Source organism: Cotesia glomerata, linkage group LG5 (genome assembly GCF_020080835.1).
Source record: "Cotesia glomerata isolate CgM1 linkage group LG5, MPM_Cglom_v2.3, whole genome shotgun sequence".
Taxonomy (NCBI): Eukaryota; Metazoa; Arthropoda; class Insecta; order Hymenoptera; family Braconidae; genus Cotesia; species Cotesia glomerata.
In genome coordinates this window covers 16998702-17026672 of record NC_058162.1, presented here as the reverse complement: position 1 = coordinate 17026672, position 27971 = coordinate 16998702, and the positions used below count along the sequence as shown (strand labels likewise).

Here is a 27971-nt window from a genome sequence, read left to right as displayed (position 1 = left end):
AACCATATATCCGATATCTGGAAGTGATGCTTGATGCCCGACTCAACTTTAAGCAGCAAGTCAAACACTTGAGTGCAAAAGCATCAGCAGTGGTAGCTAGCTTAGCACGACTGATGCCAAACGTCGGAGGCCCAAAGCAGAGCAGAAGACTACTGCTATCTTCTGTAGTCACATCAATGCTCACTTACGGAATATCTATCTGGGCGGACGCACTAGAGAAGCAAGAATCATGGAGAAAGGCTGGACCAGTCTACTGTCTGAGTGCCTTAACAGTAGCAAGCGCCTTCTGCACAATATCTATGGAAGCAGTGTGTGTCATTTTCGGAACTTTGCCTCTCAGAGTCTTAGCTGAGGAAAGACGGATCCTTTACCAACGAAAGAAGTTAACTACACTAAGCGCTGAGGAGCTTAGAACAGAAGAACGGCAGAAGAGCATAAGTCGATGGCAACTACAGTGGGATGCCACAGTGAAGGGTAGGTGGACGCATCATCTCATATCAAGGATCAACGTTTGGCTAAACCGGAGTCACGGTGAGGTTAACTATTATCTTACGCAGATGTTATCAGGACACGGCTGTTTCCGGGCGTATCTCCACCGCTTTAAGCATGATAATTCCCCAGAGTGCCCGTCTTGCCCAGGAGTCAATGAAGATGCAGAGCACGTCTTCGTTGAGTGCCCACATTTTTATCTACAGCGAGATGCTGGAGAATATCCTGAAGAGGAAAATCCAACCAGAAACAATAGTTAAAGCAATGCTGTCATCAGAGGCTGCTTGGAACGCCACAAACACGTTTGTCACGGGAGTCCTCTCAGACCTGCGTCCATAGAAAGAAGAAGAGCGAATAACGCCAATTAGAAGGAGGAAAGAATAACACCTTAGCCACCAGAAGAAAGAGCAGTAGCTAGATCCTACCCTCACGAAGTAATGCCTGACGGCGGTTTCCATGAGGGATTAGGGGAAAGAGAAAAAGGGGTTTAGGGTTTAGTGGGTAGGGGCGTTAGCGTCGAGTTTTAGTATGACACTGCGTCGAATCGCCACATATCCAGGCCAAATAGCTATGCCTAGAATCCGTAAAAAGGATTTCCCCCCTTAAAAACACACACACACACACACACACACACACACACATACATACATACAGGCATAGTGACAACATCGTGGAGGTAGTCAGGAAAGCTTCCTATGACCTTAAAACGTCGAGATCTGATGGAAACTCGATTTTTGTAAAACGGGGTGAACACAATAACATTCCGATTTTTGAAAATCTTCGATTTTCTTAGCGGGACGTTTAAAATGATTCTTAAAAAATAAAATTTTTTTTTATTTCTTATCAAATAGTATAAGGCAGACTTGAAAATTGACTAGGGCACAGTCCTAATAACCAGGCACGGGCCAGTCGTGGCAACAAAGGGAAATAAAAATTAATTAATAAAAAAATAACAATAAAAGAGGACTCAGGGGTTCAAAATCAGATCTAATTTTTATTTTCATCAGGTCCGATTTTGAACCCTAAAGCGCCGAAAACGGAAATTTGTAGCACTTGTGGGACCAAAACCGGACCTACCCAAACATGGAAACAGGCTCTAGTTTGAGCCCCTAAGTCCGAAATAGATCCGATTTTAGAAGATTCTAAATGGACTCTAAATTTCGACTCGGGTAATTATTAAATATGGTATTTTTTACCTATGGTATGTTTGCTGGTGACCTCCCGAATCAAATGTATTATTTTGAGTGGCAAATATGAGTTTTTGCTGTCGTTGTTGCAGCATTTGTCGACCGAATACTCCATAGCCAAAGCCATAAATCTCATCTTCTTCTTTGTCGCTTAAGCAACTAGAAGGCTGAAAAAAAAAAAAATTAAATCAAATTGTGTTTGAAATTAGGTAAGTTCAATAGTAATTGCTTATAAAAAAGACCACTTTTGAAAAAAAAAAAAAATACTTTTTAACTACATCTTTTCAACATTAAGTTTGTGTAATTTACACTTACACTTGGTTTAATTTAATGATAGATTTTTGTAGGATTTATATAATCTCACAAACAGACCTGAATAAAATTATATAATTCATGATTAGTGGTTGAGTTTTGTATTTGCAATTATTTTCAATAAAAGACTTTTTTGAGAAGAAAAAAATCAATAGAACAATAAAAATGAATAATAACTAATAAGGATTTATTGATGTTGAATAATTATAAACCACTAATTAAAATTTCTTTTTCTTACTGAGTATTTCCCAGGTACGTAAATTGGTTGTGAAAAACTGGTAGTAAGCTGAGTATTTGAAATTTTTGATGAAGTATTTGTCTCACGTTGTCGCAGTTCCTCAAGAGGTTCGAGAACATCTCCATAGTGTGTTTGAAAAATATCTGCATATTTTGATGCAAGTCCTTCTAAGTACCCTTGTTCACCCTCCTGTAACGAAAATTAATTTGAATATTAATTATTACTTGATCTATTCGATTATTGATTTTTCATTTGATTTATGAAGAAAATGAAACAGTAGTTTTACATTTTTAGTTGAACATAATCAATCTATTGTTAGAAAGAGAAAAAGTTATGCTGTAATAAATTTTTAGTAGATTTCATAGAAATCTAACTATTGCATTGGTTCTCATGATGAAACTTTTGAAAAATTTTGTTATATATCGACTCAGCTCGTCAAGCGGATTCAGAAAATACATATGGTTCAAAAGTTTATGTATGTATATGTCGTAGTCTTTTCGCCAAATTCGTCATTTCATGAGAAACCTAGGCACTTCCAGAAACACCGACGTTTTGTGAAAAATTATAATTTTCATCAAATGACCACTTGACTCTGGCATATCGTGGTAAAACGAAGTTACACAATCGGGCGTAGTTTATAGTTTGATGTTTCATGTAATGCCTGTAAAGCGTCAAAGGTAATATAATTGAAAAATACATTAATTAAAAAACAACTTTTTTTATTCTTATTTAAAATATAATCAATATGAACACGTTTATAAAATTTTGAAAATTTTTAAATTTCATACTTCTACTACTTCTGCTTCAAATTACTTTTGAACGCGTCAAGATATTCACTTTCTGTAAAATGCATCTGAAAGCTGAGAAATTAAACTTCAATTTACATGTTTTTCTAAATGGAAAAATTTCTATTGTAGGATCATTTTTAAGAAATTTTACTTTTGCAATCATTTCCTCCACAGAAATGAAATAAAATGAAATCTACTTCCATTACGGATGCCGAATGGCCTTTTTTATTCATTAATTTAACAAATACTTGAATACGTTTGAATTATTGCATGAGTTAATCTTTTCGTGAAAAACACGTGTATAATCGGTCAGATAACGTATATTATGATTTATCATCAAGCATCAACGTCTAGTAGTCATTTCACGAACTACCTAAGCGGGAAATGCAATTTGAAAATTTTTCGCAAAACGTCGACGCTTCTGGAAGTGCCTAGGTTTTTCATGGAATGACGAATTTTGCGAAAAGACTATGACATTAGGGTGTGTCAATTTGAGGCGACTTTTTTTTTCAACGAAAAAACAGGCTGAAAACTTGTATGAAGGTGAGGACAGAAGCCTGTTCAAAGCGGAGCTCTTAATATTAATATTTAGAGGTGTCTGTCCCTAATTTTCCATTTCCCATTTAAAAAACACGGGAAAAAAAATACTTTTTTTTGTTTATTTTTTTAGCTCGGCATACGTACCTCATATAAATAAGTCCATAGCATATTCTTGTAGAGAATTCAACGCTCTACAAAAAAGGTCTCTTACACTTTTATCATAAAGAAAGATAGCCGTTCTAAAGATATTCAAACGTAAACTTCTAAATGTATAAAATTTTGACTATTTAAGTATTAAACTGATACAAATTAATTTATTACTGTCTTAAAAATTATTTTTATATGTAAAATTGGTTCTGATGCCCTAACATTTTCATAAAACTAAAAGAAAAATTACTCATGTATCAAATTTATTTCTTCTTTATTTCATTTACTGTAAGAAAATCATGACCCGAGTGGAATGAATTTGATCTTCAAAAAGTTTCACGGAATTATCAATTTATTACTCTACACGGAGAGAAAAGAAAAGTTTGGAAAATCAGAAAAGTGCACGTCTCATAACGCTCACTTATCACAAAAAATTTGGGAAACGGTTGACCCTAAAGGCCATCCCAGCAACTTCCGCTAATTCCATATCTACGCACTTAAACTGCATTTATGACGGGTTTGATCTCTTCGAGTCAAAAGTCTGATAAAAGTTTCATAGAACACTATTCTTTGAACTTTTGAACCGCAATAACTCTTGAATGAAATAACGAATAATCGAAGAAAATGTTTTATTTTTTTTATATAACGTCGACATTTATTTTGGATTGTTTTTGATGAAATAAAATAATTTTCGGAGTCTAAAAAACCACGTCGATCATTGCCAAGAACGTGAAAATGGGTTGATTGGTTGATTGATTGATCGGTTCGAAAGTTCAAGAAATAGTGTTTTTTGAAATTTTTATCAGACTTTTGACTTGAAGAGCTCAAAAACTTCATAAGTGCAATTTTGTTTATTTATTTACAAAAATTTTAGACCCTGAAGCCTTAGCTCCCTAAGGGCCTTACATATAAATTAATACATAGTAATAATAAAAGTTGTTAACAGTAATGGAAATGATAATAATACAATAAGAATAAGTCAGTAACGTTGTCTCAAAGCAAAGCAAAGTCCATTTAAGTAATTAAGTTATTAAGTTAGGTTACCAATTAATGACTCTAGTTTATAAAACAAAAGAAAGAAAAGAAAAAACAAATTTGAATAATTAGTAATTTGGACAGTTATGTAGTGACAATTATTTAGCATCTTTATCTTCAAAAAAATTGTAACACTTTGATCTAAATTGATTGTAATCAGTAATCAACACAATCTTCTCCGGCAATTTTAAGCGCTTAGATATGGAATTAGCGGAAGTTGCAGGGATGACCTTCAGGGTCAACCGTTTTCCAGATTTTTTTGTGATAAATGAGCATTATGAGACGTGCACTTTTGAATTTTCCAAACTTTTCTTTATTCTCCGTGTAGAAAAATGAATTGAAAATTCTGTGAAACTTTTTAAAGATCAAATTCATTCCACTTGGGTCATGATTTTCTTACAGTAAATAAAATAAAGAAGAAATAAATTTGATACATGAGTAATTTTTCTTTTAGGTTTATGAAAATGTTAGGGCATCAGAACCAATTTTACACATAAAAATAATTTTTAAGACAGTAATAAATTAATTTGTATCAGTTTAATACTTGAATAGTCAAAATTTTATACATTTAGAAGTTTACGTTTGAATATCTGTAGAACGGCTATCTTTCTTTATGATAAAAGTGTAAGAGACCTTTTTTGTAGAGCGTTGAATTCTCTACAAGAATATGCTATGGACTTATTTATATGAGGTACGTATGCCGAGCTAAAAAAATAAACAAAAAAAAGTATTTTTTTTCCCATGTTTTTTAAATGGGAAATGGTAAATTAGGGACAGACACCTCTAAATATTAATATTAAGAGCTCCGCTTTGAACAGGTTTCTGTTCTCACCTTCATACAAGTTTTCAGCTTGTTTTTTCGTTGAAAAAAAAAGTCGCCTCAAATTGACACACCCTACTACGACATATATATTTATTAGGGCGTTTCAAAAAAAAAAAAAAATTTTTTTTTTCTCGCAACCAGGCTCAAAAGTTTCGTTTAGATGCCAAAATAGGCCTCTGAAAATATGAGCCCTTAACATTAATATTAAAGTTTTCCGCCTCACACTTTTCGATTTCCATAAGAATAAGACAGGAAAAAAATTTTTTCTTTGTTCCGATTTTTGTAACTAATGAACCATCAATTGCTCTGCAATTTTCATCAAATATTTTTGTAGAGAATTGAACACTCTACAGAAAAGTTCTGAAATCATTTTTTGATCAATCAACTCATTTAAAAGTTATTCAAGGTCAAAGTTAAATTCTTTATTAATTTAGCCGTTTTCTGTATAATCCTCCGAAATTTATTTTTTCTAATTTTTGTAACTAATGAACCATACATTGTGTTGGGATCTGTAGTGGAAGACTGGCTCAGGTGAATGAGTAGTTACAAGGAACCGTTAAATAAGCACCTATAACAGATGGTTTATTATAACAGACTGATTAGTTATTAGAACAATAGTATTCTTATGATATAGTGATGATGATAGGACAGTGGGGGTAGGTAGGATGACATGCATGAGCCGATGACTCTAACACATTGCTCTGCAATTTCCATCAAATAATTTGTAGAGAATTTAACGCTCTACAAAAAAGTTCTGATATCATTTTTTGATTTTTTTTATATTTTATATATTTTACAAATATGAAAAATTTCATACATATGAAATGTATGAAAAAATCGTGTACGTACTCAAATGAAAGGTCTCAATGAGAGTAACTTTAGGATGAGTTTATACTTCAAAAAATGTCAATAATAAAGAAATGACGTTGTATTTTGTCCACTAATGATATTTTAACGATAAAAGCTCATTTTGGTATTACACTTATCGAGACCTTTCATTTGAATACTCACATGAATTTTTTATATATTTCATAAATATGAGTAATATCGTATATAAAAAATCTTTTATTAAAAAGTTAAAAAGCTTATATACCCTGGCGGATCCGATTTACCGGAATTTACGATGATTGCACGGTGATTTCACCGTACACGTTCACCGTGATTTTTTGGAAATTGGTAAATGCTACCACAAAAAAATCGGTAACCTCTACCGATTTTAATCGATTGTCTCTACCGAAAAATCGATAGCCTCTACCGAAAAAAAATCGGTAACCTCTACCGATTATTTTTTTCAGTGTAAATAATTGATACTTTGCAACTCCAAAATTAGTTGATTCAGAAAAATCTTAAATAATATTGAATTAAATTCATATGATAATTAATGATTTTATATTTATACGGTATAGCTAAATTTTTACTATAATATAACCTTTTTGATTGTTTTTAACATTTTTCTTCAATCATCTTTGCATTTGTTTTCTTTAAAATTTTTTTTCTTATGCCAAAGAAGTATAACTTCTGACTCGTGTACATAAGTACACACACCATTTTTTTCTTTAAAACTTATCTTATGGTTGTGAGAATTGCGTCTTTAATTTAATCTATCAAACATTTACCGAATGATGATTTTATTAAGAATATAAGAATTTCAATTTCTACCAGTTTTTGGAAGACGAGCTGTATTAGTCCGTGTAATAGAACTAACGGTGGTTTGATAAAAAATTAAGTGTGATTTTTCACTGATCATTTAAGTATTTATTGTTTGATATAACTATTAATTATATCGAAATCTACCTTCCAATTGAATTATTTTATCAATAACTCTATTGTCGCCATGAGTCTCGTAGTTTATAAATGTAACTAATATTTTATAGTAACGAAAATAAGCTCTGATTAAACAAAAGTATTTAAAGCATTGAACTATTAATATTTCAAATTTTTTAAAATTCTACCTCTTATGAAAGTTCCGTACATGAAGAATCCTTTTTGATCCTTTTGTTGTTTTTTAAGAAGTAAATAACATCATACTTTGCATTTAAATAAAAATGCTACATGGTTAGCTGATGCGAACTGTAGGCGCTGCCATATTGGCTTTGGCTGCTCTGACGAGCGCCTTTCACTTTATCCCTACTCCGTGACCGACCGTCACGCGACATGCAACACACAGACGAAAAAGTTTGAGACGATGTAATAAAAGTTTCACTTTAAAAATGAAAAAAGAAAACAATTTTTTTTTTTCACTTTTTTGCAATTTCTCGAAATCTACTGGTCTGAATCGGTTCCAACTTACAGGAAATCTAAGTTTGGCGCAGACCTTTCAAATGACACCAACTGCGATCAAATCGGTCAAGCCGTTCAGAAGTTATAAGAGGTTTACACACTCACACACACACACACACACACACACACACACACACACACACACACACACACACACACACATACACACATGCATACACCTGCGGCAGAGGAGAAACTGCTACCAGGCGCGTCTCCCTGGAGCGGATGGGAGAACGCTCGCTGTCCTTAGATGACACTAGGTCTCTTAGTTGATAAGGTACAGAGGGTAGGAGCCAAATAAAATACGTTCCCGTGGACAAAACTCCCCTCCTTTAATGGGTTGGTCACACTAACTGACCTAGCAAGACGATCGTTCCCTGCTGTAACTCACTGGGAGTGTTCGGAACCCGTGTTGATTATTTCCGACGATGCGGGCTACAGCTGATGTGAGCTTGATCTGCCGAGGTGTAAGTTGCAGTAGCGGATCTGGAGCCAGCCACTTCGGGCCTTGATCAGCAAGTACGCAGTGAGTGTTAGAGATCGGAATCTTCACCACTCCGAGCGAGTTTAGTCCGTTCGTGTATTCTGGGACTGGCTAAGTTTCAACTAGGCCTCAGGGAACTGGGGTAGGAGTACTATCTCCGAGGGTACACCCGTTGTTAGTTAAGATAACCCGCTCCACTCCGTACGATGCGCTGGTAAACCAAAGCATGGAGACACAAAAAGAAATGATCAGAAGTTTAAATGGGCTACATGCCCAACAAGCAGTGATTAAAGCAAGCGCTGAAATGAAGAGAATGCAAACGCTGGAGCGCCTTGAAAAGCTGACAACTGAGCTGCAAGAGTTTGTCCAAACTAAGGTCAATATCCACAAGGAGATAGAGACCAAGACAACTGGTGTAGTCAATGCTCTTGGAAGATTCAAGAAACTGGACGAGGAATGGCAGTCATCACGACGACGCATTCAAACTGAAGTTGAGACGGTAGAAGCAATGGACACTGGAGCCGACGGTGACGGCGAATCTGCTGCTGAGGACACGGGTGAAACTGACACAAGGCCTGGGAAGGGAAAGGACCGAAATTCGCCAGAGCCAACCGACAAAGTCACAAAGAAGAAGGACTTAAAAAAAAGTCCTCCGCAACGAGTGGCAGGGCAGGGCGACGAACCTAAGAAGGTGATTGATTGGGAAAAAGTACAGTCTAAGAAGGAGAAGAGGAAGCTAGCTAGAGAGCAACTCTGAAAGCAGCCGCCGAAAGAGCCCAAGCCAGAGCCTAAGCGGAAAAAAACACGCAAATGGATCGGACCCGAAGCACTGATCATCCGCTCGGCCGAGAAAACAGAGTATGCCGAGATTCTGCGTCGCATAAAGCAGGACGTCCCAGATGAGCAGGTTCGTTCAACTGTCGATAGGATCAACAAGACCAGAAGTGGCGACTTGTTGATTACGATTTCGAGGAAGAGCACTGTCAAAGGCCAAGCCCTCCAAAAGACGATCGCGCACAACCTTAAGGAAGAGGCCAAAGTGATTTGCAAAGGGCCACAGGAGACCATCAAGATCCAAGATGTCGATGACGACACGGCGAAAGAGCATATTCAGACCGATCTAAAGAGGGAAGCTGAAGAAAGTTGTGAAATCCCACTAGAAAATCCCAAAAGAAAATTGCAAAATAAGGATCGGCTGGGTCAATTGCCGAATGAGAGCAACGAAAAGACCCATACAATGCTTCAGATGCTGGCACTTTGGGCACTTCGGATCTCAGTGCAAAAGCGAAGTCGACCGGTCTAAGCACTGCATAAAGTGCGGAAAAGAAGGACACAAAATTGCCGATTGTAAAAATCCAGCTAAATGTGCACTGTGTAATGAACAGCACGGCGTAGAAAAGGCTGCTCACCATGCAGGCACGAACAGATGCCCCGTCTTCCAAGAAGCGCTCCAGAAGATAACGAAGCCAAGAACATGAAGATATTGCAGGTCAACCTCAATCATTGTGAGGCTGCGCATGACATGCTCATGCAAACTGTGCGCGAATTAGAGGCAGACGTAGCACTTATAAGTGAGCTTTATAGACACCTAAGTAACCAACCCTGGGAATCCGACAGCACTAACAAAGCCGTCATCTGGTCCTGCAGGAAATGTCCTTTTCAGAGAACAATCAACAATAAAGAAGCCGGCTTCGTAGCAGCATGGGTAGATGGCCTCCGATTCTACAGTTGCTTTGCACCACCTAGTCTCTCTAATGAATAGTTTGAAGACTTCCTTGATCGGCCAACTGAGGACGCAAGACAGCACTTTCCCGTGGCAATAGCTGGTGACTTCAATTCCTGGGCAGCAGACTGGGGCAGCAAGTTCACTAATACACGTGGAAAAGCACTTCTCGAGGCAATGGCCACACTGGACGTAATCCTTCTTAACACCGGTGACACGCCAACGTATACTAAGGGAGAGACAAACTCAATTGTCGACCTCACATTTGTCAGCAGTTGCTTAGCTCGAAGAGGTTTTTCTTGAAAAGTATCGAACACCTACACAGCCAGTGACCATAATGCGATACGATGGGAAATATCAATTGGCCAGAATCTAACAAGAGTCAACAGGAACGCCAGCGTGGTTGGGTGGACAGTTAAATCTCTCGACCTCACTGCTTTAGTAGTAGCCCTAGAGTGCGATCCGATCATCGTAGAAAATGCTGAAAAGAAGACCAAGGACCTAATGAGAAGAGTCACCCAGGCTTGCGACGCCAGTATGTCTCGGAAACGTGGCATGAATTCAAGACCTTCGGTGCACTGGTGGAACGATCACATTAGCATTCTACGTTCAAAGTATCTTAAAAAAAGAAAAAAGTCTCAGCGTGGCTACAGACGACTTAACGCCGCAGAGCTGTTGGCAGAGTATAAAAAGGCCCGTCGAGAATTGAACAGAGCCATCAAAGAAAGCAAAAGACGCTGCTGGAAGGAACTGTTCGCAGAAGTAGAGAAAGATCCATGGGGCAGACCGTATAAGCTGGTTATGACCCACCTGAAATTCCAGCCAATGCCATCACCTACGTGTCCACAGCTCCTAGAGAAGATTGTTACTGCGCTGTTTCCCCAACAGCCGGTATTCACCTACAAGTTTGACCAGCTCAACCCTGAAGACATCCCAATTATCACGTTGAATGAGTTGATAGAGGCAGGCAATAGAGTAGGGAATAATAAGGCGCCGGGATTGGACGGAATCCCTAATATTGCCCTGAAATCAATTCTTAGGGCAGCACCGACATTATTCCTGGACGTTTACAACACATGCCTGAAGATAGAGACTTTTCCCCGGAAGTGGAAACAGCAACGGCTAGTACTACTTCCGAAAAGGAGAAAGCTGCCGGAAGAACCGTCATCCTACCGACCACTCTGCATGTTAGACACGGCCGGTAAGATATTCGAGCGCATAATTCATCAGAGAATAGAGGCTGTAGTAGATCCACTCCTGGCAGAGAACCAGTTTGGTTTCCGAAAAGGACGGTCAACTCTGGATGCGATCAAATTGGTTGTTGATGTAGCCAAGGATGCAATCGTCGGAACGAGATGGAAGGGTGGAAAGAAGAAATACTGCTTGATGGCTGCTTTGGACATTAAGAATGCCTTCAACTCCGCTAACTGGGACTGCGTTATGCGGGCTCTAGAAGAAAAAAACGTACCAAGATACCTTCGCAGAATGGCAGCGAGCTACTTCACGAATATGGTTCTGAAATATGACACGAAAAACGGTACGGAAGTGTACGAAATCACTGGAGGAGTGCTACAGGGATCAGTCTTAGGTCCGCTGCTATGGAACATCATGTATGATGGCCTTCTGAGAATAGCATAGCCTACGGGAGTCAAACTTGTAGCATATGCGGATGACGTAGCTGACGTGATCGTCGCAAAGCACCTCGAAGAGATAGAAATGGCATTTGATATTACATTCAGACGAGTCAATTTGTGGATGGACATGGTGAACTTGCAACTAGCCAAGCATAAAACCGAGGCAGTGCTCATCACCAGTAGAAAAACGGTAGAAACTATCAAGTTGAGAGTCGGAGAACAAGAAATCACATCACAACCATTTATCCGTTATCTGGGAGTGATGCTGGATGCCCGACTCAACTTCAAGCAGCAAGTGGAACACGTCAGTGCCAAAGCGTCAGTAGTGAGGGCTAGATGGAGATTCTTCTTGTACTTTATAAACTGTGTGTGTGTGTGTGTGTGTGTGTTTTTTTTTTTTTTTTTTTTTTTTTTCAGAGGGGGTAATCCTTTTTGCGGATTCCAGGCATAGCTGTTTCACGTGGATACATGATGGCCATCAGACATGATGTTCCATGGCAGAGGACCTAAAACTGATCCCTGTGACACTCCTCCGGAGATTTCGTACACTTCCGTACCGTTCTTCGTGTCATATTTCAGAACCCTATTCGTAAAGTAGCTCGCTACCATTCTGCGAAGGTATCCTGGTACGTTTTTTTCTTCTAGAGCCCGCATAACGCAGTCCCAATTAGCGGAGTTGAAGGCATTTTTGATGTCCAATGCAGTATTTCTTCTTTCCACCCTTCCATCTCGTTCCGGCGATCGCATCCTTAGCTGTATCAACAACCAATTTGATCGCATCCAGAGTTGACCGTCCTTTTCGGAAACCAAACTGGTTCTCTGCCAGGAGTGGATCGACTACAGCCTTTATTCTCTGATGAATTATGCGCTCGAATATCTTGCCAGCCGTGTGTGTGTGTGTGTGTGTGTGTGTGTGTGTGTGTGTGTGTGTGTGTGTGTGTGTATAAACCTCTCATAACTTTTGAACAGCTGGACTGATTTGATCGCGGTTGGGCTGTTCGAAAGGGCTTGACCAAACTTAGATTTTGAATCAAATTTAGATCGATTCGGAACAGTAGATTTTAAGAAATCTCAAAAAAACTACAAAAAAAAAGTTTTTTCAAATGCGGTTTTTTTGGAATAACATTTAAACGGCTCTACCGATCAATTCCAAAAACTAATCAGCTCTTAACATAAAAAAACTACGTCGATCACCGCTAGTCCGGTCAAAATCGGTTGACTCATTCGTGAGTTATCGTTGACGAAAGAAAACCGAAAAAAGTGTTTTTTCGGAATTACTCCGAAATTTTTTGTTCTATCAATTTAAACTTAAAGATTCTTTATGAAGCTCAGAAAACTGCGTCGAATGATACCAACCACGTGAAAATCGGTTCATTCATTCAAAAGTTATTGCGATTTGAAAATTCAAAAAATAGTGTTTTATCAAACTTCTATCAAACTTTTGAGCTCGAAGAGCTCAAAACCTTACAAAAGCTATTTTTTTGAGCTCGAAGAGCTCCAAATAACACACAAATTATATTTACGAGCTCGAAAAGCTCGTTTAGGTATAGAATTGGCGGGAAGTTGCAGGGATGGCCTTCAGGGTCAACCGTTTTCCTAATTTTATTTCATGTTTGTAACTGCAATTTTCTTGATTTTTTGAGATTTTTTTTTAATTTCAAAACCTCAACACACACACACACATACACATACACACACATACACCCTCGCGGGTTTAACGAAAACCTCGCAGGAGTAGTCAGGGAACCTTCTTGTAACCTTCAAACGTCGAGATCTGATGAAAACTCGATTTTTGCAAAATCAGCTTGTCACAATTAATTTACGGGATATTGAAATAAAATTGAAAAGAATTAGTTTTGTTTTTCGAAAGTTATGGTGATTAAAAAAAGAGTGTTACATGAATCTTACAGGATTTTTTCTGAAAAATTCATTTTTGATCTAAATTGCGGGTTGGACCAGCCGTTTATTGTTTAGAAAAATGACCATTAATGTTTTTTTTTATTGCGGTATGAAGGCCGACCGACTTTAATCACTATATTATTATTTATTTAAATAAAACTCTGGCAGAACCCAGTTTTTTCATTTTTAGGCGAGAGTAGAGTATACTTACGCTCGCGTTTAAGGCATGCAAAACAGTGATGAGAGGCTCTTTAAATTCAATAGATGCAGTGAGAGAAAAGTGCATAGTTAGCTGAATTATTATATCACAAGTATAAAAATTAGTAAAGCAGTTGACCTTTTAGGCCATCCCTGTTATATTGTAAAGTCATTTTTCGAAATTTTTCGTCAACGAAATCTTACGAACGAATGGATCAATTGATTCATTCCCATGCAGGAACTGCCAGAGTTGAATGATGGGGCCATACCTGGCCCAGTACTGAGCAACCAAGCTTTGGCACTACCGATGATGGCCCATGCTTGGGTCAAGACTGGCTAACCAGCCTTGGCCAACCCAATGGTTATCCGAGCTTGAGCCAAGACTGGGAAATCAAGCCTTGGACAGCCCAATGATTTCCCGAGTTTGGGCCAGAACTGGGTCCCCCAGCCATGGCCATTCAATAGCGACCCAGATTTAAGCCAGGACTGGGCAACCTAGCCTTACCCATTCAATGGGAAATCTAAACTTAATTAATCATTCAGTAATAGAATTTTGAACCGTAAATATTTACTGTTTAACGAATAGTTGTAAGCATGTGCTAAAATTAAAAATTTATAAGTAAAACAAAAAACTATTGCACATCTGCAAAATTGATATGGTCTTAAAAAGAATAAAATGTAATAGTTTACAGTTGAACTTTTAATATTGATAATTTTAAACATTAAAATTGATAATAAGATATTAAAAATATACAGAAAAATGTACGAAGTCTAAAGTAATATAAGAACTTGATTTTTGCATTTTTAATTGATAAATATTTGTAAAAAATAGTTAGTTTTTATCAAAACACAATATTAAGTAACATAAATTATATGAATAATAAACCGTCAAACTCCGTCACCATTTAGATTTAGCTTATAAGAATGATGAGATGTGCGTCAACTTGTCGATCGTACGGTGTAGGGGTTAGTTATTTGTCTGGCAAGTGCGCTGCCCGGGTTCAAATATCGGTTGAGGCCAATGCAATTTTCACTTTATTTCTATAATTAGCGAAAGTTAGATCTAAATTAACAATCAAACGGTTTTAACTTGCGTTAGCTCTAAATCAAAATTTAAAAAAAAAGAATGATAATTAAGAAATTCCTTTGACATCATTTTTTACCAAGTAGCATGGGCCAGACTTTAAAATTAACTATGTCCCAGTCCTGGTAACCAGGCTTGGGCCAGCGTTATCATTCCAGACTGTAACCAAGCCTGGGCTAACTCTGGTTTACAAGCTTGGCCCAGAGTTCTGCATTGTTGGGCCAGGCCTGGGCAAGCCATATTTTCCTACATGGGGATTTTGATTTTTCAAACGGCATTCGATATCATTTTTTTAACTTTCCGCTAAGAAAATTGAAAATTTTCAAAAATTGGGAAGTTATTGGTTTTACCCCGTTTTTCGAAAATCGAGTTCTCATCAGATCTCGACGTTTTGAGGTCCTAGGAAGCATCCCCGAATATTTTCGCGATGTTGTCCGTATGTCTGTGTGTGTGTGTCTGTCTGTGTGTGTGTGTGTGTGTGTGTGTGTGTGTGTGTGTGTGTGTGTGTGTGTGTGTGTGTGTGTGTGTGTGTGTGTGTGTGTGTGTGTGTGTGTGTGGCCGTATGAAGCCTCTTATAACTTTTGAACGGCTCGACCGATTTCATCGCGGTTGGCGCCATTCAAAAGGGCTTGACCAAGCTTAGATTTTGAATACACTTTGGACCGATTCGGACCGGTATATTTTGAGAAATCTAAAAAAAAACTACAATAAAAAATTTTTTAAATGTGGTTTTATTTGGATAACTTTTAAACGGCTTGACCGATCGATTCCAAAAATTAATCAGCTCTTAACATCAAAAAAACCCCGTCGATTGCCGCCAGTCTAGTCAAAATCGGTTGATTTGTTCGTGAGTTATCGTTGTCGAAAGAAAACTGAAAAAAGTGTTTTTTCGGAATCACTCTGAAATTGCTAGTTCGATTAATTTATACTTAAAGTTTCTGTATGAGGCTCAGAAAACTGCGTCGAATGCTGCCAACCGCGTAAAAATCGGTTTATTCATTCAAAAGTTATTGCGGTTTGAAAATTAAAAAAATTGTGTTTTATTAAACCGCTATTAGAGTTTTGAGCTCGAAGAGCTCAAAAACGTAATGTGTCATTTTGAGCGTTTAAGTACAAAATAAGTGGAAAATTGCAGGGATGGCCTTCAGGGTCAACCGTCGTCCTAATTTTTTAGCTTAAGAGTTGAATAGTTAATGGAATTGATAGATAAAACAGCTCAAAAGTTATCTTGAAAAAACATGATTTCAAAAACTTTTTTAACTTTCCGCTAAGAAAATTGAAAATTTTCAAAAATTGGGAAGTTATTGGTTTTACCCCGTTTCTCGAAAATCGAGTTCTCATCAAATCTCGACGTTTTGAGGTCCTAGGAAGCATCCCTGAATGTTTTCGAGATGTTGTCCGTATGTCTGTGTATGTGTGTCTGTCTGTGTGTGTGTGTGTGTGTGTGGTCGTATGAAACCTCTTAGAACTTTTGAACGGCTCGACCGATTTCATCGCGGTTGGCGCCATTCAAAAGGGCTTGACCAAGCTTAGATGTTGAATACACTTTGGACCGATTCGGACTGGTATATTTTGAGAAATCTAAAAAAAAACTACAATAAAAAATTTTTCAAATGTGGTTTTATTTGGATAACTTTTAAACGGATTGACCGATCAATTCCAAAAACTAATGAGCTCTTAACATTAAAAACCACGTCGATCGCCACCAGCCTGGTCAAAATCGGTTGATTCGTTCGTGAGTTATCGTTGTCGAAAAAAAACTGAAAAAAATGTTTTTTTTCAATTACATCTTAATTTTTACTCTAATCGATCAAAACTTGAAGAATCTCGATGAGGCTTAAGAAACTGCGTCGAATGCTACCAACTGCGTGAAACTCGGTTTATTCATTCAAAAGTTATTGCGGTTTGAAAATTTAAGAAATAGAGTTTTATTAAACTTTCGCCAGATTTTTGAGCTCGGAGAGCTCAAAATGACACTGAAATTATATTTTTGAGCTTGAAGAGCTCAAGAACGTCGTAAGTGTAATTTTTGGAACTTAAGCATGAAATTTGCAGCGATGGCCTTTAGGGTCAACCGTTTTTCTAATTTTTTTTTTGGTACTTTCGGAATTTCTCAAAATCTATCGCACCTAATTGGTTCAAACCTACGAGGAAGTCCGAAGTAACTTTTACTGAACTTTATCGAATAAACTTTATCGGGGTAGAGTCAATGATTTTCCAATTTTAGAAAATCATTGATTTTCATAGCGAGAAGATGGAAGTATAGTTTGCTGGAGGTTCTCTTTTATTTTTGTAATTATTCGCACTGTGCATAAGTTGAAGTAATTATTGATAAATAGTTAGGTGAAATATATTTTAAGGGGGTATTCTAGTCTAGAGGTCTGAATTTCGAGCGTTTTTTGGCAATTAATATAAAAGAAGCAGTTAATATTTTTACTATACAATTTTTTATCATTTGTTTATTGATATTTCAATAATACAAAAAAATACATTTCAAAAAAAAAAAATAAATTTTCAAAAAGATATAAGTCCTTGAAGTAGAGAAAAAAAAAAGGCCGTGTCCTCGTGAAAAGGATTTCTCCCTTTGTATCTATCTGAAAAAAAAACAATGGCAAATTATTTATCAGTACAAATGTCATTGTCGCACAAACCAACAAAACTTGAAAAAAAAATTTTTTTCACAAAATGGCGGCTGTTTAAAAATAGAAGTCGATTTTTTTACTCATTTTTCAACTTCCTCCAATTTTTTAAACATATTACAAATCTGAAATTTTCAATTTTTATTGGTTAGTGCGAAAACGAGATAATTGAAGAATATTCATGCTAAATTTCAAGTAAATCGGCTGATTAGAAACTAAGATATCTGCACCACCGTATCGAAAAAAGTAGTTTCGAGAAAAACGCGTTTAAAGTTTAACGTTCAGTATCAGGCAGCGTAATTGATAAAATAGTACGTATAACTTACATTCTCTTAATCAGCCATCCCAGCTTCATACATTGGGCCTTCCTCTACTTCATATGGACTGTTTTCAGCATTTCTCTCTGTATAACGAGCAGTTTCCTCTTTTGAAGCATCTGAAGCTCGAACCTCATACCGTTCAATCCTTACTGCGTTGCGCCTAACAGCAAACCCATGGGATTCCAGACCTATTTTTATTCCCATTAGACTCATTATTTGTAAAATAGGATAAAAGCCTTCATTGAAAATGCAAACTGCTAAACAATTAGCAATCTCAATTGTCTGGGACCTGGCATGGATATGTTTGGGTGCAAATGTCTATATTAAAGAGTTAAGTGACTCGTTGTTATTTTGAGTTTCGCTGCCCAAGAAACGTTCTAATAAAGAATCATCTGATAAGCATTCGTAAATAGGTTTCATAACTTTTAAAACCTTATCAGTTAGAGATGGATTTTCATGGTGAAAGTCATCCTCAGTTCCTTCGGCCGCTGCTTTCTGCCACTTGCACCAGCTGTCTGGTCCAGGAGGGTAATTCATGTGCTGAGGCTTCTTATCAGTTGAAATTTTATGCAAGTACGTGGCCCATATTTCTCGTTTCATATCTTCAACGGATTCAGGATGACGACGGATAGCTAATCCGTAGTACGCAGACAACTGAGTGATTACTTTATCAGTCAATTTACCAGCACCGACACTAAAACGGCTGTAACTTTGAAAATAATTTGAATTTTGAAAAATCCTTTCAGGGAGATATTTTTGAATATCTAAACTATCGAATTATGAAAAAAAAATTTTTTCATTTTTTTCAAAATTCTAGACTAGAATACCCCCTTAATGAATATTTTTCTGTTATCGGTTTAATGAAAAATTATTAGGTGAGTGAAAGGTTGTTACGGACTATGTCTCAAAATTCTAGTTTGATTTCAAATGCCCAGGAAAAAAACATTTAGGCGCTTTCATAGGAGTATTCTTCTCATTCAACCGATATTCATTTGTTGATTGGAGCACAACTTAAATTTAAGCTTGATTGTTTTGTCGATTTCTTGCCAAGATTGCAAAGGAGTCCAATCATTAATAAAACGTTACTCTTATCAGTCGGTCTAACAATCTCCCTGGCACTTTGCCGAGATTGAGAGTAGTAACAGAACTGTATTGAAATGTATCTTGTACCAGACTTGATCCATACACTCATCACAAAAATAGGTAATATGGAAAGAATCTTAAATGTTTCGCTAATATTTAGAAAGCTGTAGCTTGAAAAGAAATGGTCGAAAAGAGACTTGAAGAAATGAGAATAGGTCTTCAAGTAGTTTTTAGTTTTCATGAAAAAGGTCTATGGTCTTTAATCATCTATTTTTTAACTTTCCGCGAAGAAGATTAAAAATTATCAAAAATTGGGAAGTTATTGGTTTTACCCCGTTTTTCGAAAAACGAGTTTTCAACGGATGTTGACGTTTTGAGGTCCTCGGAAGCTTCCCTGAATGTTTCCGCAATGATGCCTGTATGTGTGTGTGTGTGTGTGTTTTTTTTTAAGGGGGGGGGAATCCTTTTTACGGATTCTAGGCATAGTTGTTTGGCCTGGATATGTGCCGACTCGACGCAGTGTCATACTAAAACTCGACGCTAGCGCCCCTACCCACTAAACCCTAAACCCCTTTTCCTCTTTCCCCTAATCCCTCATGGAAACCGCCGTTAGGCATTACTTCGTGATGTGTGCGCGCGCGCGCGCGTGTGTGTGTGTGTGTGTGTGTGTGTGTGTGTGTGTGTGGGTAGCCGTATGTAAACCTCTCATAACTTTTGAACGGCTTGACCGATTTCTTCGCGGTTGGCGCCATTCAAAAGGGCTTGACTAAACTTAGATTGTTAATATAATTTAGACCGGTTCGGTCCAGTAGATTTCAAGAAATCTTAAAAAAACTACAAAAAAAAATTTTTTCAAATGTGGTTTCTTTTTAAAAACTTTTCAACGGATTTACCGATCGATTCTAAAAACTAATCAGCTCTTAACATCAAAAAACCACTTGAGCTCGAAAAGCTCAAAAACCTAGAACAGCTAACGCTTTGAGCTCGGAAAGCTCAAAATAATACATAAATTATTTTTTTGAGCTCGAGGAGCTCAAAAACGTTATAACTACAATTTTAAGCGTTTGAAATTGTAGGTATGAAATTAGCAGAAAGTTGCAGGAAGTTCCTAATCTTTTGAATCGATAATGACGAAGAAAAAAAAATTTTTTTTTCTTTGACGTTATACGATAGAATCTAGTAGGAAATTATTTATTCCAATTTCTGAAAATGTCTACTAATTTTCTGCACGATTCTTAAGTGCCGATATATCAGTGATTAAACATAAAGGAAAATTGAAGCTGAATAAATAGTCTATCTGGTTCAAGCCATAGTTGAACTGGTAATCATTGAATCATGGTTGTGAAAATTTGTTAACCAAACGAACTGAAAACTATAAATAATTTTGGAGATTCACGATCATTTTTTGTAGTTTTGATACAATGATTTTTCACTTGAAATAAAGCCTGTCCAAAACCACTGAAAAATTGAAGATTTTTTACCCAGCTTTTTTTTTGTGAGAAATGTAGACAAACTTCAAGTATACAGATTTAAATCGAAAGAGAATTAAGAGCTATATTACTTCCAAGAAGTATAACTTCTCTAATTACAATGGAATGTTATTTGCTAGTACTTAGTATATGACTAAAACCCATTAATCATAATCATCAACAATAGCCGAGGGCGCATTACGATAGTCTCTAGATAAGTATAAAACGGAAGTGATACACTCACTTCAGTTTAGATGTGAGTAATTACAAGTCTGTGGACTTGTAATTGTAACTATAACTATGTGCCCGTAGAATTTCCTTTCAACAGTCTTTTATAGTCCATTTCATTTCCTTTCGATTATAGGAACTTATTCACGTATATCTCTTTCTATTTATTTTTAGGTAGATTTCGTAGAAATCTATTTACTGCATTGGTCTTCATCTCAAAATTTATCAAGAATTTGGTCATAATATCACCTAAGTAGCCGAGTAAGGGTTTATATATATACACCCTGATAAAAAAAAAGTATTGAGACAAAGAAAAAAGTATTGAAAAATATTGGTTTTCTAGTCAATCCAATATTTTTCAATACTTTTTTCTTTGTCTCAATACTTTTTTTTATTCAGGGCAGAGTGTCCCAGAAGTAACGGACGCCATTGTAGCATCTGATGAACAAAATAATTCTGAGACGAAAACCCTTAGCCATTTTTTAATCAGACGCATAGATAATTAATTATTAATTAAAATAACGTCGTTTTTTGCGTTAGAGAGAGAGAGCACTAGTGTCCAGTCAAGTGCGTTCCAAACGAAGACGCTTGCACGTGTGAATGTGTAAGTAAATATGTGTGACTGCGTTGGCTATAGAAGCTAGTTAGTCATACAGTTAGTTGTGTCTTTGTTTGGCACATACTTTACTGGACACTGACGCTCTCTCTCTTACAAATGAAGAGAGGTTATTTTTAATTAATAATTAATTATCTATGCGGTTAATTGAAAAATGGCTAAGGACTTTTCGTCTCAGAATTATTTTTTTCATCAGATGCTACAATGGCGTCCGTTACTTTTGGGACACCCTGTATATATATAGACCCTTACTCGGCTACTGAGGTGATATTATGACCAAATTCTCAATGAATCTTAACAAAACTTGGTACATTTATTCCTTGGAATGAGTTCGAAGATGAGCAAGATCAGTAGATTAGTTCAGAAATGGTAGCCATCTAAAATTTTAAAAATAGTGAGAATTGCATTTTCGGTCACTTTATCAGTGAATAATTTTTGATCAGGAAGAGATAACTAATTTCTGAAAAATTCACATAAAAGTTTATGAAATCACCTTTAACTTGACTTACAAAACATTAATTTGCAACATTAACTCCACAAGTTATTAAAAAAAAAAAAAAAACGGTTGACCCTGAAGGCCATCCCTGCAACTTCCCGCTAATTCCATACCTAGGCGCTTAAAATTGCACTTATGACGTTTTCGAACTCTTAGAGCTCATAAATACAATTTATGTGTTATTTTAAGCTCTCCGAGCTCGAAGATAGCTTTGCTATGCTTTTGAGCTCTTCGAACTCAAAAGTCTTATCAAAATTCGATGGAACACGATTTTTCTAATTTTCAAACTGCTGTAACTTTTTAATAAATCAACCGATTTTCACGCGATAGGCGGCCATCGATGTGGTTTTTTGAGCTCTATAAATAATTTTAAACAAAAAAATTGATCTGATGAAAAATTTCGGAGTTATTATAAAAAAAAACACTTTTTTCGATCGATTCTGACGCTCTATGTGGCGATCGATGCGGGTTTTCAAGGTCAAGAGCTGATTAGTTTTTGAAGTTGATCGGTTCAGACAATTCGGAGATATTTAAAAAAAATGAAAAAAAAAAAAAACAAATTTATTTGTCACTTTTTTTTCACTTTTTTTGCAATTTATCGAAATCTACTGGTCCGAATCGGTTCCAACTTACAAGAAATCTAGGTTTGGCGAAGCCCTTTCGAATGACACCAACCGCGATGAAATCGGTCAAGCCGTTTAAAAGTTACGAGAGGTTTACATACACACACACACACATACATACAGACGTACAGACATCATCGTGAAAATAGTCAGGAAAGCTTCCTAGGACCTCGAAACGTCGAGATCCGATGAAAACTCGATTTTCGAAAAACGGGGTAAAACCAATAACTTCCCGATTTTTGAAAATTTTCAATTTTCTTAGCGGGAAGTTAAAAATGAAGATAATCTATTTCTGAGAAGTCTACTTTCCATCTCGGTTAAGGCCGAATGGCGTTTTTTTTTTTTTTGTTATTGTATGTAAAATACTAATCAAGGGTTGTCCGTCAGTAATTTTACTGACCTATCTAATTTTTAATTCATTTCGATGTTTTATTCATAATAATTGCATTTTAATAACTCTACGAAAGGTGATCTAGATACATTCTAATCATTTCATTTTTCCATTTGCTCTAATAACAAATAGTTCAATTTTCATCAATTTTTATTTAGATTCAGCAGGTTGACTTTTTAATTCGAAATTATATCATATTCAATCGAAGAAAGTCAATAATATCTGTTCACTAAAATGATCCGATTCGCTTTATCTTAAATTAAATATTATTAGCTATATTTAACCATTAAAAAATACACATTAACTTTAAAATTTGACACGTGCGATTCAATTGTACCTGATATTACATTTATATTACATTATATTTGATTACATTGATTTACATTATATTTATCTAACTATAAATATATTTCTATAAGTTAAGTGTACACAATATCTGTAAACTGAACTTTGTTATTGGTCTCTGCTATTGAATTAAATATTCCATAAAAATAAATAAATAAATATTCAAGTAAATAAATAAACTAAGATTGATTGAATTGTATTTAATATGATTGAACCTGGTCTAATATAATCTAAATCTTTTGTTCGGGTTAACTATATCACAATTTATTTTAGAAGTGAGATACGAGCTGAAATTCTTTGAAACTAAGATTTTAATAATTTATCAGTTGGAAAATTGAAAAATTCACTCAAAAAAACTATTTTTTATAATCGAATTGAAAACAATAATTAAAAAAATTTGAAATTAGAAATGAAGCTCCCGAACAACAATTTTAATAGTAATATATAACTTTTGAATCCATAAACTTGAAATAACTGAATAATCTATTAAATTCTAAAATTTAACAATTATATTCACTAAGTTTTTGTTGTTATTAATGGAAGAGTAAAAATTGCTTTTGTCAAAAAAGTTTTTCTTATGTTATTTATTTATAAAAGAGATTTCCTTTAAGCGAGATCTAATTAAGTCAAAATATTTTTTTAGAAGTAAAAGAACAATTAAAAAAAAAAAAACAACCCAATAATTCATGTTTAGATATATGCTAGATAATCGTGATGAGTGAATCAAACTTACCGGTGTCGTGTAAGGCTGACAAGCAAGTCGAATACCGTCATGTCTTAATTTTTCTTGTAGCAATATCTGTAGTTGCAACTTCGGTATCCTAACAAGTTCAGCTTTTCCCTCTTCATATTCATCAGCAAACTTAGCTAATTCCTGTCCTCCACTTGATAAACTAGCTGTTGGTGAAACTCTTTGGATTTCTTTGTCACTTGGTAAAGGTTCAGAAGACGTTTTTGATGATTTCAAACTAACACTATCACAAATGCAATCATTTGTTTCTTCTAATGTAAAATAGACACTAGCTGCACCCTCTTCTCTTAATGTTTTTACTGATTGAAGTAGTTGCATTCGATGATTTAGATTAAAAACACCAATGGCATCAAGGTCTGGATCACCAATTTGTTTACAAATCTCCAGATCATCATAACCATTGTCGATGAATGATTCAGAATATTGACAAAGGTGGAGTGAACGTAGCCACTCCACAACAATATTACTTGCAATAGTCATGTCTCCAGGAACCAAATAATTAACAGATAAATTAATTATTCAATCATTTAAGTTCATAATCATCATAATCCTCGATATTTTATTCTTCAAAATTTTCCTTAGATTTCCGTAGGTTATTTCTTTGAAGATATCACCATTTTACTCATAATATTAATAGTATCAATTATCAATAAGTATTACAAATATAATACGATCTTCACTACGTAAAAGTGTTTACGAATAATTTCATATTGATAAATTAATATTTGATGAGAATCAGTTCATTTTGGAGTATAAAGACAAATGCATGGAAGATCTAAGATATGTTGGTGGAAGACAAAGATTTACCCCTACAAAATAAACATGAGACAACAATGAAAGAGATCAAAAGGGAGCAAGAGAGAAGGAAAAAAAATATTTAATATATTACACGATACAGAAAAAATTAGGCGGAAAAAAAAATTTAAGTGTCGTTACGTGAGCCCGACGACCTTGAAGATCTCTGTTGCTTTTTTCTCGCTCACTTTCTGTCGCCTTTTTAACAAAACTTGCTTTTCTTTTCTCTTATTTATACCTTATTTCTTTTATTCGTTCACTGACTGAGTAATATTGTAAAATCTCACTTTTATCATACATATATTTAATAGACACAATAATTGATAGTTTCAAGTATAGTGCGGGTAATTACCCGACTACCTTTTACTCATTTTTCGTAATTTACGTTGTTTAAAAAATTTGTCAACTCTCAAGTCATAAATCAAATTCTCATTTTATACTGAAAAAAAAAACATGAGTTTTATGTGACAATGTATCTTAATATTAAATTATAAACTTGGTACAAAAAGTCCATAATTGTATAAGGCTAGAATTGATAAATTTATGATTCGTATTATCGTATATCATATTCATGAAAACTCCTTTTAAAGCAAAATTAACTCTTAAACGTCAAATTTGACGTATAAAACGACCGTGAAACAAAACTATCTACACCACGCGGTCTTCCTGAACATCTGCGCGCGCAATTTTTACTTAAACTTAAACATCACTTCTTTTAGAGAAATCATTAAATAAAAACATTTTTATGAATGTTTCAATTGTTATACCAGAATTTGAAAGTCACAAAGTTCATAATGACATTAAGTAATTTATCGACGAACACCACATTAGAAATATATCGAAACATTTTTTTTTGTAATTGGAACCCACAAAAAAACAGATCGATTAAACTTGATATCACGAAGTATATATTTTAATTTCATACCAGAATGGTGTACGTTGGTATGTTATTAAAGTAGATGATCAATAAATAGTGTGATATTTTTTTTTAATAAATACCATGATAATAAAGAAAATTATTTGTTAATAGTGTCTGATACAATTCCAAATGTGAAATAATGGACGCTCCATAATGAAAACAGAACACACTACAGCGCAGCACACGGCTCGACTGACACAACATGCCCGCTTGAGGGAGCCACTCGCCCCACTGTTTCATCCCTCTTGTCTCTCCTCTAAAAATGTATGTATTTTATGTCATTATATGTATAGGTAGATAGAAACATGCAAACCGGCGCGTTTTCTATCCCCACTTCAGTTAGACACTACCACAATACTATTTTAGTCCTATTGTGATTACAATACATTTTAAACTCTGGTATAGAGCTTTTGCTGAGCAAGTTACTTGCATCATCAATAGTACTAATAAATGATATGAATGATACTTTTTAATAACTCTTACTTATACATTTCACGAATATACCCAATTTTCTCTGATTTTACGTTGTTGTCAATGTTTAAAGAAAATAATATTTTCTTCATTCTTTTTAAAAAACTGTCTGATAATAAAAAAAAAATTATATCAATAAACGTAAAACTCGACGAAAATATGAATCAAATTTATATTATATACTTTAAAAATTTTTAGAAACGCGATTCACCCTCTAAGCCTTACTACAAAGTTTTTTTTTTAATTTAAAACGTCAGATTAATATAATTGTTCCAAAATTCCTTGTAACTTTACAATCTCAAAGTAAAGTTTTTATTTTTTTTTTTTTTTTTTTTATGAATGACTGAAAATCTTTCAATTCATCAATTTATTAAGCCTTACCAAGGTTTATGTTCATAATGCTATTTAAAACTTTTTTAAGCGAAACGAATTTTCGATAGATTTAATTTCAAATTTTCTTGGTAGAAGAAAAATAATAATAATAATAATAACTAATAAATCCCGTCATTAGAAAATTCCGTACTATCTAAGTAGTACCGAGATGATAAACAACAAAGTAAAGAATCTTAATGCCTATCGCCCATTTGAAGTATGTTTAATTCTCGGCCTACTTGTTCTCTGTTGAACCGAAAAAATCTCGATAGAATTTTGAAAAATCTTTAATATTACAAAGAAAAATTTTGAAAAGTAAATACAAAAGGTTACCCGGGAAAAAATGATCAGATATGAACATGCATGAGTCTTCAGGTATGATCAGATATGAAAAATGACCGGGTCTGATCAGACCTGGTCAGGCATGTTCATGTCTGATCAGATCTGTTCATGTCTGACTCGATCAGGTCCATAAAAGAAAAAAAAAAGATTGGTGCCGACGGGGATTCGAATCATGTCAGTTGTCCTCTTCAGACTGTTACTTTACCTGTTGACCCAATAACTTATCTTAATTCTGGTGTACCTTTCAAACTACTTTAAGTAATTTAAATTTTATACATGATTTATCCTTATATTTAACGGAGTTCTATACTTAATTTATTAATTATTAATAATTAATTATACACAGTAAAAAATTTCGCGTCATTGTGTCAAAAAATTTTGTATTAAAAATTTTTATGTTAAATATTTAACACTTTTTTACATTGATTTAACAAAATAAATGTTAAATTTACACATAAAAGTGTTAAATATTTAACACTAAGATTTTTGACGCAATGACGCAAAATTTTTTACTGTGTATATTAAAGTGATTTATTTGGGACGGCTATGTATTTTTGTCGCTCCATTAACATATGGTTCTATCTAAATTAAAAAAAAAATTTCTTCAAGCTTTATTCCGTAATTATAATTTTATTGTTTTTTTTTTTTAAATTGAAGTTTTTTTTTAATTTAAACGTATAGGAAATGAAGAATTATTTGTGTGTTCTACAATTTAGCAGCCTTTGACACTACTGCAATGGACCAATGCGTAGCTTAAGATAATAACAGACACCTTGAAAGGACTTATCGCCTATCGATATCAACTGATATATTTTGGTATTTTCACGCTATCAAACTCAAACTTTTACTAAATAATCTTATTTTTCGCGTATTCAATGGAACACAGTAAAAAATTTTATGTCATTGCGTCAAAATTCATCATTAAAAATCATCGTTTTGGCATGGAAAATTAAAAAGTTCATGCTTATATAAGCCGAAATTTTTAATGAAAGTTGTACATTTAAAATATATAAGGGGATAGAAACTGATACGTCATACGGAACAAATTAATTTTAAAAATAAAACTGCAGTCTATAGTTCGATAAAATTTTTCTTCCAGACTTAAAATATCATTTAAGAGGGCAAATCATGCATGAACAGTTCTAGTCAGCTGATCTATGGAGGTTTAATCCTTATCTATTTTAGGCTAGATCAGACATGATCAGACATGGACAGGTCTGATCAGGTCTGAGCGTATTTAACGCTTTAGA

At 35.0% G+C, this 27971-nt stretch overlaps 1 protein-coding gene across 4 annotated transcripts in view; it reads right to left on the bottom strand.

Moving 5' to 3' along the window:
• LOC123266355 overlaps positions 1–25740 on the bottom strand; it is a 214096-nt gene extending 188356 nt beyond the window's left edge. For 2 of the 4 annotated variants that reach the window (XM_044730594.1, XM_044730593.1), the window contains exons 1-3: positions 23805–25740; positions 2227–2415; positions 1686–1843 (exon numbers count right to left, since the gene is read on the bottom strand). In XM_044730594.1, the coding sequence (XP_044586529.1) occupies positions 1686–1843; positions 2227–2415; positions 23805–24302 (845 nt within the window). In that variant the 5' untranslated portion in view covers positions 24303–25740. The remainder of the gene's footprint in view (positions 1–1685; positions 1844–2226; positions 2416–23804) is intronic. The other 2 variants (XM_044730591.1, XM_044730592.1) reach the window with 2 other exon arrangements.
• Between the last annotated feature and the right edge of the window lie 2231 nt (positions 25741–27971).